The 14729-nt window shown below is 43.3% G+C and overlaps 2 protein-coding genes and 1 long non-coding RNA gene across 3 annotated transcripts in view; all 3 read right to left on the reverse strand.

Moving 5' to 3' along the window:
• abl2 (c-abl oncogene 2, non-receptor tyrosine kinase) overlaps positions 1–4566 on the reverse strand; it is a 45498-nt gene extending 40932 nt beyond the window's left edge. The window contains exon 1 of the mRNA XM_066692592.1: positions 4034–4566. Coding sequence (XP_066548689.1) covers positions 4034–4265 — 232 coding nt within the window. The 5' untranslated portion in view covers positions 4266–4566. The remainder of the gene's footprint in view (positions 1–4033) is intronic.
• A 1084-nt stretch (positions 4567–5650) lies between these two features.
• Positions 5651–6919, reverse strand: LOC136714656 (uncharacterized). The gene is made up of 3 exons (XR_010805038.1): positions 5972–6919; positions 5808–5853; positions 5651–5733 (listed from the first exon to the last, which is right to left on the reverse strand). It is a non-coding gene; the product is annotated as an uncharacterized LOC136714656 (long non-coding RNA).
• A 1102-nt stretch (positions 6920–8021) lies between these two features.
• Positions 8022–14729, reverse strand: part of soat1 (sterol O-acyltransferase 1) — a 37740-nt gene continuing 31032 nt past the window's right edge. The window contains exons 12-16 of the mRNA XM_066691848.1: positions 13948–14045; positions 12750–12848; positions 12399–12534; positions 12035–12180; positions 8022–11270 (exon numbers count right to left, since the gene is read on the reverse strand). Coding sequence (XP_066547945.1) covers positions 11193–11270; positions 12035–12180; positions 12399–12534; positions 12750–12848; positions 13948–14045 — 557 coding nt within the window. The 3' untranslated portion in view covers positions 8022–11192. The remainder of the gene's footprint in view (positions 11271–12034; positions 12181–12398; positions 12535–12749; positions 12849–13947; positions 14046–14729) is intronic.

Here is a 14729-nt window from a genome sequence, read left to right on the forward strand (position 1 = left end):
ATGACTCACACAGGAGTTTGATATTGAACCAAAACAACTCACCGCAGAAAAACAAACATATGATAGTCACCAGCATGGTAACGAAGAGAAGGAAAACGCATTTTCTGAAACATTTTCAAGCATTTTCCTTTTGCAAACGCTGACCTTGTATCCATCTTGAACACGGCACAGGCACGGCTGGAACCTCTGTATTCCTGTGGACAGGACACCATTTATGCCACAGAACAATGAGACTCCTTACATTGACCCTTGAATCCAGAAAACCACCAACATAGAACACTGCAGACCTTTTAAAAGCCAATCAGGATGCCGGTTGAACATGTACCTTTGCTGACAAGCCTCCATAGTTTGGCCCTGTGTTTTGTATGACTGCATTTTAAACAGCATGTCAGTCCTGCAAAGTGCACCAAGTGTTCTGCAGTTTACCTGCATGATTTACACCTATCACCACTACTTCTTTTTTTTTTGTATTATAGTCCATTATACCACGCTGCCAGACTAATCTACACAGTGCTATGCCCAATGATTGTTGATTTGGACAGGGACATAGGACAGATAAACTGGACATACATGAGATTCATCTAATGCCCCCAAGAAATGGCCTACTAGAAAAGACGCTGTACATTTCCAGAAAAAGTAAAGTTTCTTTCATGTTCAGAGAACACAACATGAGATATCCAACCCAGTACACACACCTAGGATCGAGGTGGATAACTAGGATTGGACAGGGATACTCCCTCTCTCCCTACACACACGGAACCGCACAAGCTTCTGGACACAGATGCAACACTGACCCATGTCTATTGGAGACTGACAGTTATTACCCACCTAGGTGTGATTTGTTGAGATTGACGTGCTTGATAATCAGCTTTGCGGAAACCTGAGTCCTGGATGAAGAATGCACTACAGAGCACCAACAGACTACAAGAAAACCAGAAAGGTTACTTCACCCATATGAGAGGACAAGACTGACAGAAGAACGGCATGAGGCTGCTTCCATAAGGACCCAGGTGACACTGCATACAGAATACGCCATGGTGAACTGCTCAACATTCATTATTTTATTTTATTTTATTTTTTTTATGTTTTGAACCTGGGTACACAAGTTTCAACCTACCTGAGGCGGAACTGTCAGCAATAAATCAGGAACAAACGGATAATAAAAGTAGGAACTATAGATCAACAGACCATTGCCATAGCTTTTACTAACAGATGTTGAGAAAACTGACAACTACGTCTCTACAGAGGTTTCCGTTTCAGGTGTTATTTTAATGAGTGTAAAACTCCTATGAGCAGATATTTGCATTGAAGCGAGCACCAGGTGTTAATAGTGGGTAGCGATCCTGTACAGGAAACTGAAGTTGTCTCCATTGGTCGATACTCTTGATCATCTTTAAATAATCCCTTTGGTTGATTTGCATTCTACACCATGTTCTACCCATTAAAGAACAGCGATAGGCTTGCAGGAGAAGCTTGTCCTTGTCTTCAAGAAGTCACCTAGAGTAAACAATAGAACACCTTTTGAACTCTGCATGCATTGACTTTAGAAACCACTCATCTCACAATTACAAAAGCCAGCTTTCCCCTTGACACTTTAAAGACCTTAGGCAATTTGCAGGTTGTTTTCCTATTATGCTGCAGGTCTTGCAGTAGTGTGACAAAAAAATTGAAATTTGGCAAAACACTTCATTTCCTATTCCCATCACATCTGAGTGACAGCCTCCTGTTCTTGTCCTACCCCAGGGGGTGCAGAGAACAGAGAACGTTAGGTGTGTCACAGAGTAACCCTGGCATACCTGGGATAAGTGTGATACAAATTCACAGCATTTGCAAAAGGCTTTAAAGACGATTTACCCCTTAGCACCTTCATTACACCCAGCTCACCTGCTCCTGACATGCAAAGCCTTCGAAGGGGACAGAAGTAGTTAACAGGATTAAGAAAGGGTTGCTAGTGTTAACTGCATGGTAATTGCTAGAGCTGTGCTCAGACGGTCTGCTTTCTACATTAAGTCGGAAAAATACTTCAGGAGCATTTGCAAACCCATGTGCAGCAAAGGGGGCGTGGGGTTGTTAATCAACAAGCAGTAGAATGATATGAACTCAATCGTATAATACAGCATTTATTTGTGAATGAACTATACCTCGGGTCTCTTGAGTTTTTCAATTCCACTGCTGCCAGGCTCACCTCCTTTGGAAATTCAACAGTGCCTTCTCTCTATTACAGGAGCCAAGGTTTAGCACAGGTGACTGACAGCTTTCCTTAGAACAGCAGCAAAGCAATTTTACATGTAAGCGTGAGTGAGTACTACATATTATAACCAGAGGGGCAGGGGAATACTGCAATCCCTGTAAATGTGTAAGAATATGCATCCAAGTACTACATACACTTAAGCTTTTATGTATTAGTACTGAGCGCAGTACATTAATGCACATCTTTTCTTGCAATGTTTAATTACACAAATCTAGTAGACTGTCTCCCTCACTACTGACAGCAACGAGAGAAATGAAATGCCTCCAATGCTGAAATCCAGCGAACTCTCTCAAGCCTGCCATTAAACTCTGACCTGACTGGCAGCACCCATCGGTCCTCACTGCCAAACCATGTGCTGGATTTCCAGTGTGGACTAATCTCTGCTGGGAGCGAACCTGGATTCTACATCAGCTATTCAGAAGGGTAAGCCAGGAAATGAGTCCACTTGCTGCCCTTTGGCCAATGCTTTACGCTTTCTTAAAAAAAAAAAAAAAATCCCTACATAAATAATGCAGGAGTGATGCGGACAAGCTGTCGGGGGAACACGGCCCACATGATGTTGGGTACAGAATCATCCCAGGAATGTTCCTTTATTTATGCAATGAAATAACCACTGCCTGGACTTTATGATCTAGGTTTAATGCTAATTTTATTTATTTTCAAATGTGATGTATAGTACGGAGTGAAAGAAATGGCTTAAAGCTCACAATGCAACAGCTTAGGCAGTGAGATGCAGCAGAGGATCATGCTGTAGCCCCCGGCAGTATTGACAAAGGGAATGAACTGTCACTGGACTGGAGGCGCAGCTGTGCAGCTATGAAGGAGGCTCTGTCTGCAGCTCAGCACAGCGCTTCATCAATGCTCTCTCAAGCCCATGCACTCCATTGAGACAGTCCTGATGGACACACACTCCGTGGTCCTGAGCCTGCATGTCGCTGACTTTCCTAAACAGCCGAGGATATCAACAGACCCATGTTTTTTTGTTTCTTGAATCAACTATGGCTTGTAAAGAAAGGCACAACCAGTCCGTCCCAATGCATTCATGACCGTCCCTTAGCTGAACCAAGCGAAACGTGGAATGAAAGCACTGGACATTGTATCATTAGACTTCTAGTAGAGTGCACTCATGATTTATTTCTCCTGTAAATCAAATCAGGTTGAGTTTACGGGTTTGCCCACATTAACTCCATCAGCTAATACGGAGAGACTTCCCTGGCACAGCCTCGTCCATGGGCGATGCACCGGGTTTCCGCAGCGGAGACAGACGCGCACTAAACCCACCCGCTCCAGCGGAGGAGACGGGTTGATGCCACACGGACGATCGGAGATTTCACGTTATTCATCGTGTGACTTCAGGGACATTATAATATGTTGGACGCGAATCCGTTTCAGGTCTCGCACAGGCGAATTCAGTAAAGAAAGGTGCAAAGGAAGGAAAGTCCCGATCTTAAAAAAAAACAAAAAAAAACATACGGTTTCATTTGAGCTGAACCTCCGGCGATTGTCTACTCGCCAGGGCGCTTCAGGCACTCAGACAGGCTTATGGTACCGAGCAGCCTGAACCCCGACCCGGGGCAGAAGGAGGCTCAATGTCGGGTACCGGGTTGGCGAAGCGTTAGTTCACAAAGAAGCCCCTCCTGACGCGCAGGACTGGAGGCACTCGCCAGCCCCACTCACAAAGCTCGCACCACATACCGCGTCACCGCCGCATCGCAGGGCTCCAGCCCTGGCTTCTCCCACACGTTTCCCACAGCTCTGGGCCAGGTCCCCCGCCAGCCTTACCTGAATGCTGGGTGAAAATGTTGATCCCCGGATCCGGCGCGCTGACAGCGACAGCCCTGCCCGGCGGCGTCCCGGCGGCCGCGGACTCCCGTGCTCTCCTCCCGGCGCCGCTGCCTCGGCTCGCCCGTCCCGGATGCTGCTGTTGCGGCTGCGGTTGTGGTTGCGGCTGCGGCTGCGGCTGCTGGAGCCCCGTCGAAGCTCCCTCCCCGACGCGGCCTACCTGTTGTCCCATATCCCCAGACCTCAGTAGCGCTGTTCCGCGGGACGTCACCCACCTCCCTCCTGGTTCACATCCCACAAGAGCGGAGCGGCCTGTTCCTGAAGCTTTGCTCCGGGCTGCTGTACCCCGCTCTCCACCTCCCACCACAGTATGTGTGACAATTCGTCCTCTCCGCCAACCCGGGTGCGCTCAGCGGGCTGCGCGGCCCTGTTCGCTGCCCTCACCCCGGTTATCTCGTTCCTTCAGGGTCGCTCTGTCTTCCTCCGGCCACTACGCGCCCCCTCTGCCGCCGCCATCTTTACCGCAGAACAGCCCTTGCTGTGGGCAGTCCACTCGCAAGCTCCGTCCACAGCAGCGAGACCTCCCGGCCGCTAGGCGGACAACGATCGGGGAAACCCAAACCCAGCAGCCGTACCACCGTGGGCGTTGTTTCACAGTTACCATAGGAGCACAGATTGATTTATTATTTATTAAAGTAAGCCTTCCAGCTCCGAGAAGTCATGGCAGCACTTCGTCAAAAAATCCGAACCACGTTTTAGAATTAAAGGTCCCCTTCATTTCCTTCTGTCATACGTCTTTTGAGAGTCTATCATTTCTTCTGAAGCTAGACCCCTCCTTACAGCCTGGGAGTCCTCTACACTGTAGTGTCTGATGATGATTAAACGGCCCCTTATGCAACAAAAGTAAATTATAATGATGAGCCGATTAAAAAGAAATAAAACCCTTGGAATGTGTTAATAAGATATGGTTTTATTCATACGCGTCCATTCTTTAAAAGGAGAATTCCAGTTAATGGAAGTATTGCACTGTAAAGCAAAAATTGTATTTTATTTTCAAAGACATAATCGCAACAATTCGTATATTAACATTAATTTATACTGTAAATACCAAAAGGTCAATCTTAATCCACATTGTTATGGTCATTTAATTACCCTTTGAATTTAAAGGCATTTTTAATATTACACAGTCACAGGCAACTTTTTTTGGTGGTTGTAACAAGTGAGCATTGAAGCAGATAAATCCATCGAATGAACAATTTCCCATCAGTTTTGACACTTTCGCTAGTCTCCCACCCTCAGAAATGCCCTGCAATGCTAAAATTTTTCTGTGACTGACTCCTAGAGAAAGCAAGCCTTTAGGACTATCATCTTAAGAATCACACTCTGGGAATTATTTTATACATTGGTTTTGCATGCACCTAGTTTGTGGGATTTAAATAACCAGTTCATTAGAACTATATACCTAAAAAATAAATAAAAGGGACACTAATGCCAAAAGATAGCTACAGCATTCATTTATGCATGTATAATTTCCAAATGACCTCATTGTTGTTATTTTCACACCTGCAATGAGGAATTGGACAACAGTTTGAAGTAGCAGATTTCACACACAAAAGGTAGTTTTATCAGGTTGCTTTATTTAGGAAGATTCAAAAGTTATACACCACATCTTCAACATAAGGATTCCAAGTGGAATTCATCTGTCAAGGAAAATAAAAAGGATTAGTTGATGGAAGTTTCTAATCAAGCATTGTTTAAGAGGGCAACAACTTACAGCTAGGGAAAGTGAGGTTCCTCATATTCATTCTCATCCAGCTCACCTACAGAAGAGGGAGGCAAAACAATACAAATAAAAATCAGGTTCCATAATGACTTTGATCTACCACAAGAGATAGCCGTCTTTCATTTTGGCCAAGGAAAAAGTATATACAGAAATACCTCCATATGCAGAGAACCAATCAGCATCCGGAGAGTCAAAATCAACAGATTTACCAAGGGCAAAGTCTTCCACATCCCAGTCAAAGTGCTGGTCAAAGGCATAGCCACGATAGCCAGTCTCCCCAAATATGCCATACCTGTAGCGCTGGTTTAGAAATTGATCAGAGACAGAATTGGAGGAATGTGAAATAGAAAATGGGTGGACTTCAGTATCCATGAAGACATCCTGTGCCATAGGTTCAAGCTCAGGTTCCTGATCATCATCCTCAACATTAGGATCAGGATGACGATGCACCTTCGATTTTGTATCATTAGTAGCACGTAAGGAAGAGTGTGAAACAGACTGTCCATCTGCACTGGTCCCACTACCACCAGCTATCTTAACAGCCTCCTGAGTAGAACTTGAAGAGTTGAAGACTTCACTCCCAGAGCTAGGTGGTCGAGTGTCCTCAACATTGGCAGATTTGGTCTTGGGCCGGAAGAGTACTTCAAAGTTAGGTACTTCATCGTCAGGAATGGGTTCATCTACACCCTCCAGCGGGGTTTGATCCAGCAAGTGGTTACTTGGAACCTCAGCCGAGGTGGGAGAGTTGGCAAGGCTAGCATCTTCAGACATATTGTACCACTCACTACTTACAAGGCCATCATCTCCAGAAGCACCATCACGATCAAGGAAATCGGCCAGGTGATCAGTAGAGGTTTCATTTTCTCCTTGATCAGACTCTTTCCCACCCCCAACATCTCTTTCAAGAGGTCTATTTATTTTAGAGCCAGGAGGAGACTGGAATCCCAGATTTGAAGTTACTTTGTCCAACCCAGGAGCAGCCTCCTTCTCATCTGTTATTTGAAACCCTTCCTGGAGTCCAACATGTAGACACATGAGGACCACTAGCTGCATTGTACACTCTATTGCACACATTGATAACAAGAACAAATTCATCCATAAGATGCCCATCTTAAGTGAGTTATATTGGTCTAAGAGTGGTGATTGATATGAGGCTGTTAAACTGAGGAAACGAATCGCCGCGGGGCCCGTATCTGCATTCTCACGCACCTGACACTTTGGTCGTGTTTTTGTAATGCGTTTTTCCGCAGATCTGCGCGCCTCCACAAATGGGATGTGTGGGATTCTGTAAATCAGCGCAGAAATGCGGAAAGCTGTGCTACACCAACACGATCATTTTATACGATTTTTTGGCGTCGTTTATTCATGATCATCGGCCTACGTGTAATGTGTGTATGGAGAGGTTTTCTACAAGACGCTTTTCCAAAAAAATACAATCTTCAGATGACTTTCCTTTCATTTAATTTCAAGATATGACGGTTTATTGCGTTGTGATCTAGATGTAATTTTTTTCATATACAAATTACGTGGTTATTATAAAACAATAGGTTATCTAATCTAAATAGACATCATTGATTTTTACTGATAAGGAAACAACACCCCGGATTACAAATCCACCCACCTATATTCATTCCAAATCGCTAGAAATGCAAGAAACAATGTTGCTACCTAACATTATAATGTGAACCCAAGACCCAAGTGTAAATTCGGGATTATTCATTTTAAGATGTAAACATCTAGTTATGCATGTGCTGTTCAAATTATTTCGTAAATCTCTTGTCTATATATTTAAACCAAGCTATAAAGTGTATTTTTCTATTGAATGATTATCTTAACTTTATCTTCCGTTTTATTATTTTGAGAGAAAACGCTACTATAATGTGTATGTTTGTCTTATATTACTGTGCAAAACGGCGTTTTGTACAGCATTGTGTTTGATAGAAGTTCTAGAAGCAACTAGTACTACCACCAACGACACCCTGGCAGTTCTACTGGGCATTTTGAAGTGGACATTGATGTGTTAATTGTTGTGTTGGTTTAAGGGGTTTAACAAATATTAAATATTTAGAAGACCTAATATATTGTGGCATCACGGTCTCTGAAAAATGTGGACAGAGCTTCAAATACAGTCATGTTGTACGTCTCCACTGTAGTAAACCAAATGACCCATGTACTTCAAATAAATAAAAGTCAAACCAATCAAAATACTATTAAACGGGTAATGCTAAGCTTTATTGTAGTACTGTATACACATGAATATAGAAGGGAATTGATCTGTTCCAAATACCTCCAAAACAAAATTAGCAAAACAGTGCAATATACAGATTTGTTTTAAATTACAGGTTACAAATCACAACATAAGTATGGAATGCAAGTTAAAAAAGTACATATTTTGTAACACAACAAAAAAAGTGTAACAGTCACAATTTCAACCTTCATATTTTATACAGTGGCTATGCCCACATGTGATCACATTTTTCCAGTAGTTTACTTGAATGTGTTACAACTTGTATTCCCGTTTTATTTCAAAGCACTTTCATAGTAAATAGTAGAGTAGGTATCAGTACGTTTGATAAGGATACCTTCCCCCATATATAATATTCATATGAAAATATATAGATTTATATTTCCCATCACACCGTCAATTTACATTTTGTGGAAAACTGATTTTTCATTCTTTATGAAATGCTTTAAAGTTTCTGCCTCCATAGATTCTATCTGCATTAATAAAATCGAATAATCACGAAAGACAAAACCCTTTTGCACCAGACCTGCCCGAGGACTAGGGCACTTCATATTGTATCTACAGTGAACACACTTTGATGCTGGTTTTGGACAACAAAAGTCTATTGCATTGCTTTAGGACTCTTTGTGCTTATTCACACTGAGCAAAGGAGGCGATGGGGGTAGGATTCAACACCACCACCACCACAATATTAATATTATTAATAATAATAATAATAATAATAATAATAATAATAATAATAATAATAACAACAATAACAATAACAACCTCAACCTTTGAAACATACAAAGACACCTTGTTTTCCAATAAGCCCTCGTTTGATTGACACTAAATCACAAGACATTCAATGGCTCTTGAGTAAAGCACAAAGCCAACACATTTAAACTTAAATGCATTTTTTTTTTTTTTTTTTTTGCACTTCACCCCCACCTTACGTTTAAACAAGTATTCACCAGAGCAAGGCCATCACCCTCCCACAAATCACTGCTATAGGTTTTTGGCCCCAAACATAAAACGGTTTCTAACATCTAACCTCAGGTTTCTGCTCATTAAAGGCTGTAGTGATGATGTGCATGATGGACAGACACTACAGGTCTCTTCTTACGGACTTACAGCATGATTGCAGTATTTGTAATATGTACCCTCTGTGTATGATAGGTTTGGTCCCTTCAACAGTGCCATTCAATTGCCTTCTTTAGATTTCAGAAAGTCTTAAATCCTTACATACAGGAAACATTGCAATCTATTGATCTATTGCCCCAAACGAGTGCCAACATCTAAACAGAAATTAGCTAAGCATTTTGGCACAGTTCTCGGTAGGTGTCGATCATAAACATGTTCTATTTTGTAAAGTATCTGCAGCCAGCTGCAGCTGTATTAACACCTGCCAGAGAACTAGGATACACATACAGAATTGCACACTTCTAAAGGACGCAAGACACTTTGGAGCAAAGTATAAGAGATCCTCCCTGGTTTGTATGTTGCCCTTCCCTCTCCCCTGGTTCAGCCACTGAGTTTCTCCACCTGCCCCCGGAAGCCACACAAAGCAGTCTGAGTTTTTCAATGCACCACAGTGCAACATTAATGCTGTGTAAGCAGACCCTCAGTTTAAACCCTACAGTCATAATTGTAAAATGGAATTAATTCATATATTTATATTGAGGTATAATATTTTTGAATCTGTGCAGTAGGCTAGTATCGTGGGATTATATTCACTGCCTACAGCAACACATTCTCATCTGACCAGAATGGATTAAAAGTGACATGTGATTGAGAAAAAGAGGGTCACGATGATCGCCCCAGTATCTGCCCGTTTCTGGCCGCAGTTGCTCTCTGCAGTGGAGGAGCAGTGAACCTCATTTGCCAGCGGTAGGTGGTAATGGGACAACAAAGTCTGATCCCATCGGTGTCTGAGCCTGGGGGGAGGGGGGGTCTGGTAAATAGCTGCTTCATACACAAACTTACATTTATCAAAGTACATCGGTATTACACTTCCAACAGCCCTGATCCCAGAGACCAGACGATACTGCAAAAACAGGAGTAGGTGGAGCCTCAAAGGATTACAGGACTACAAACGCAGTAGATGTATGCACATTAGTTCACAGAAAACATCAGCAAAGTTTTAAATGACTTGACTGAGAGGCAATAAGGATAATATGACTGATATTACCAGAATCCATGACACACAGGTTCATTTTTAAACAGTACACCTGTGGACCAGCCTACTGCTAGAGTTTCCCCCATGTATACAGTGTATCCCAACTGAAAGGGCGTGAAGGTCGTCTTCCTTGTCTTGGGGAAAAAAAAAAAAAAAAAAATCTTAGATGTAGTCAGAACAAAGTAGAAATACTGGACATTAGAAGTCTCTTTAAACTAGCCATCATCGGACAGACTGACTTTTACAATGCGCACTGGCTCCAACTGATCTGTGGTTTCATTTTCTGAATTCGGCATTCGTTTCCTTTCACGAGTGACTGTAATTCACTCGTCACGCAAAAAGAGACAGACGCATCATGTCCCAACGTAGAACTGTGCGTAGGAGGAATCTGATCTCCAATACTGCCCCTGGTCTTGAGCGGGAATGCGAGGGACTATGAAACCGGGGTGACAGAGAGCGCAGGAATGTTCAAGAGCCACAAACCATGGGGTATACGCACATATAGAACAGCACGGTCATCGACATCATTAGGTTAGGGACCTAATCTCTAATTGGAATATTAAAATTAAATAAAAATAAAGGTTTAAAAGGTGACTTTCAGCCCCAGTTTATAGAGGAGGACAGAATGGTACTGTGACCCAAAGCGGATCCGAGTGGAATGCCCGTACCCCCAAAGAGTCACATAATACTTCGATGCAAGGTTTCTGTCCCCCTGCAATAGGCTGTGGGAGCAACTTGCTTTTCCTTTTGAAAACTCTGGGACAAGAGAGCACGGAGTTGCTAAACAGGTGTTTGGACAGCGTCCAGGCAGAGGGTCGGAGTCCCTCTCAGTGAAGTCCAGGCACAAGGTGGTAAATCATGAGAAGGCAAAACAGAACACAAAGGAAAGGGGGGGAAGAAAAAAAAAAAAGAAAAAGTATAAAAGAAAACATCACATTCATTTGGTTCATAAAAGCGGACTGGATCCGGTGGTTCAGTCGGCGGGTCCAGTCAACGATACTTGTTGGTTGCAAATCCAGGATCGTGGCTTCAGCAGGTCCAAGAAGCAGGGCTGAAACCAACACAGCACAACCAAATTATAGGCCAGGTCAAAATTCCAACACTTCAGACAGATGGCATGTGAATAATACACACAAGAAACTGGATGAGATCCTGGGATCAATACGCTGATGGCAAACTAAACAAGCAAGAGGGTCTGAATGGCACTATCTACCCTTTAAACTTTCACTGGTTATGATGAAACCATTCAATAAGAATCCAGTGGAAACTCATGCTCCGCACAATACAGGTGCCGCAGAGGCTCTCCTGCTGAAATCCTGTCAGCAGCCTTCAATGTGACTCCAGGCAGAGAGGTGGAAGTCGCTGCTATATTAAGAACTAATGGACAGTGATGGCAAAACAACGGGACTAATGAAATAAGTTTATCCCCTTTGTTTCATAGACTTAATGCTTCGAGTTACATGGTTTCAGCTTCAACTGTGTCTTTTAGGAATGCATCAAACATTCACACACCGTCTGTCTAAACTCCATTTCGATCAGGAATCCCTGCTGAATCGGCGTTCACCATCTCTGAATCATTTAGTTTCATTAACAATATTTAAACTAAATGAATTGCAGAAGACCACCTTCTCAAAGGAAGGGTCTGAATATTTTGAAATATAACTGCATATGTGTCTTAAGCTTGAGTAATAAAGTGACAGCTGAAAGGGATGGCTCAGTATTATTTAGTTGTTCTTGATTGAGGTCCATCTCAGACTGCAGCTGCCACATCCAGACAGCACAGTGGAGCTGTGGGAGAGAAGCAGAGATGCTTACGTTCTGTATCGGGCAGTAGCGCTGGGCATACCACTCCTGGGAGTACAGACACAGCAGCACGCCCTGCCCCAAGAACAAGGAGGTCCACATGATGATATTCCAGATGGGTCCTTTCCTCCGGTCATGTAGGATGAAGTTAAACATCACTAATTGGGGAAGAAACAACAGTGGGGTCTTAACACAGAGCCTCAATACACTGAGCAGAGGGTCAGCAGCCAACAAGAGGAAGAGATGAATGTGGCCACCAGAGGGAGCCCTGCACCATGTGAGCACTCTCATTCTCAGATACAATTCAAGCAGGGTCACCGGAGACTCTGCATCTTTTTCAAACACTAACACGACTGATTGTGGAGAGGAAACTTACTTCCGAAGCACATAAACATGCAGAAGAGAACGGGGTAGAAGAAGCCAAAGCAGATGGCCAGTGCGTACTCATGGACCACAGCAGACACGGTGAACACGGACAGCATGGCAGCCGCGCGGAACCTCTTCCCTGACAACTGGAGGAGAGAGACGAGGAGAGAAGGAGAATTTTTTTCAAAACAAGTGTGGTGGGCTTTAAAATTTTTAGTCTCAAAGTCGTCTCTCCACATCATAGGGAGACACTTAAAAACATTTAGCGTCTAAGGTGGAAGTTCCCCTTCACAAATTCCAAAGTTTCTCAGCCAGTTCTCTGGGTTTGGAGAACATCATCCTCCAATCACAAGCCCCTTACCCAGAGGAAGTCCCGGTAGGCGTAGTAATACAGCCAATCGTGAACCACGACGTTCCAGGTTCGGTAGTAATTGGCAAAAGATGTTGAGTTCCACCAATCCTAATAAGAGAAGAGCAAAAATAAGACAATTTTACTGCCGTTCGACAAACAATAAACAGTGTTATTGTCATCAGAAAATTATGAGTTCATCTCAGTCCTGCAATGAATCCCATTCCTAAATGACTAAATTCTGTGCTGACTGACACTGCGACTATCCTGTAAGGTCTGAGGGCAGATCTATCAACCTCAATTTCTATCAGTCCCAATTTTAAAGTAGATCACCAGCCTCTTTAACAGTAGCCCTATGCAGACCAGCAATGCACAATTACAGTAAGTGCTATATGGTTTGTGGGCTCCATAGGACATGGAAGGACATTTAAGTATTGCCTGGGGTGAAGGCTCCTGGGGAAAAGGCCGTGACCTTTAGGTGGCAGCACTGAAAGGTTCAGAGAGGCCTGTGCTCTTATTGATTTGATCTTCTGTGTGAGGTTTAGATGCAAGTGGAACTGGCAGAGGGGTGTCCTGGATCAATGTGATTGGACCTCAGCTGGACACTCTAGTAGACTCCCACTAAAAGACACTGAGTTGGGCTGTCGGTCTTCTGCTACAACAGGGGCCTCATGCCTGTGAGTCTTCTAGTGCTTGCTGTAGCCAACAGGAAGAGGTCTTTTACTGCTCAATGTGTTTCAGAAGAGCCTTCAGATTAAGTAGGATGTCAACATCTTCATAAGACTCCTCACTGAAACCCCAGAAGCTTTTTAATAGCTCCTACCTGATGTCCTCAAGGTCTTAAAAGTTTCATTTCTTTGGACAATTTCTTTTATGACTTAATGATTTTAGTTTTTTCATAAAAACTAACACAAATGTTGTAAAGAATAAGACAATTAAATCTTCTCATCTGCAAAACAAAACTGGGGACTTATTGTGCTTTAGTGGCGAGTACATGCACATTTCACCACAGCACTTCCCACAACGGTTTCCTTGTGGTAATTCACACCTCCAAATTTGGTATACGATATACTGATGAGTAAGTCCAGCAGTCTGAACTCAGTTGATTACGTGATGTAGTTTTTCAAATCAAGATAATTTCAGGGGGGGTTTCTTTACAACCATTGTGACTGAGAACATAATCTGTAAGGCAAAGTGATCGTTTACTGACCTTGTAAAACATTCTGTCGGCAAAGCGCAGCATCTCCGCAAAGGCGTTGAGCCAGCAGTGGAGGAAGGCGAAGAAGGCCAAGAAGAGGACCAGAACACCTATCAAAACAGAGCCTTCGTTAGTGATCGCCACTATCATGGATAACACTCTCTCACAACCATCTGAGGAGGTTGAATATAAAAACAACAACTCTGGCACAGGTCACTTATTTATACCCTTCCATTCTGGGGAATTGCCCAGGTCTTTGCCACATTCACTGCTGTAGCGTCATTATGTCAGAACAGAAATTACATTCTGAGATAGATTTGAATTCCTCTGTCTCTGCGTTTCTTCCCTGAATGGAGTCACTCTGTCTACCAGGCTAGATGATAAAACTGGCTAACCCTTTTTTGTTAATATTAAGAACAAGCCTACATAAACACAAATGAGACCAGGACCCCTCTTCTCAGCAGCAGTGCCTCCAGGATGCCCTTATAAAGTCAACAGAGAAAGAGAGATGCGACAAATGTGCCCACATGCAGATCAACCATCGCCCATTGGCTGGATACCTGACCAATCAACAATGGCAGGCTGTCCTCGGACTAGAAATGTGGAAGGAATCCACAGGATGACGAGCAATCAATAACATGGTTATCTGGTGATAAAATAATCTAGAGAAACAGGTGACATGGATATAGATGATCCCCGGACTCCACGTTCTGAGCCCCGAGAACACGGGGCAATCATGTATAGGTCAAGACCTCAGATCCATATGTGGGATACAATTGGTAGAATCAATATTC

This window comes from Amia ocellicauda, chromosome 19 (assembly GCF_036373705.1).
Source record: "Amia ocellicauda isolate fAmiCal2 chromosome 19, fAmiCal2.hap1, whole genome shotgun sequence".
Taxonomy (NCBI): Eukaryota; Metazoa; Chordata; class Actinopteri; order Amiiformes; family Amiidae; genus Amia; species Amia ocellicauda.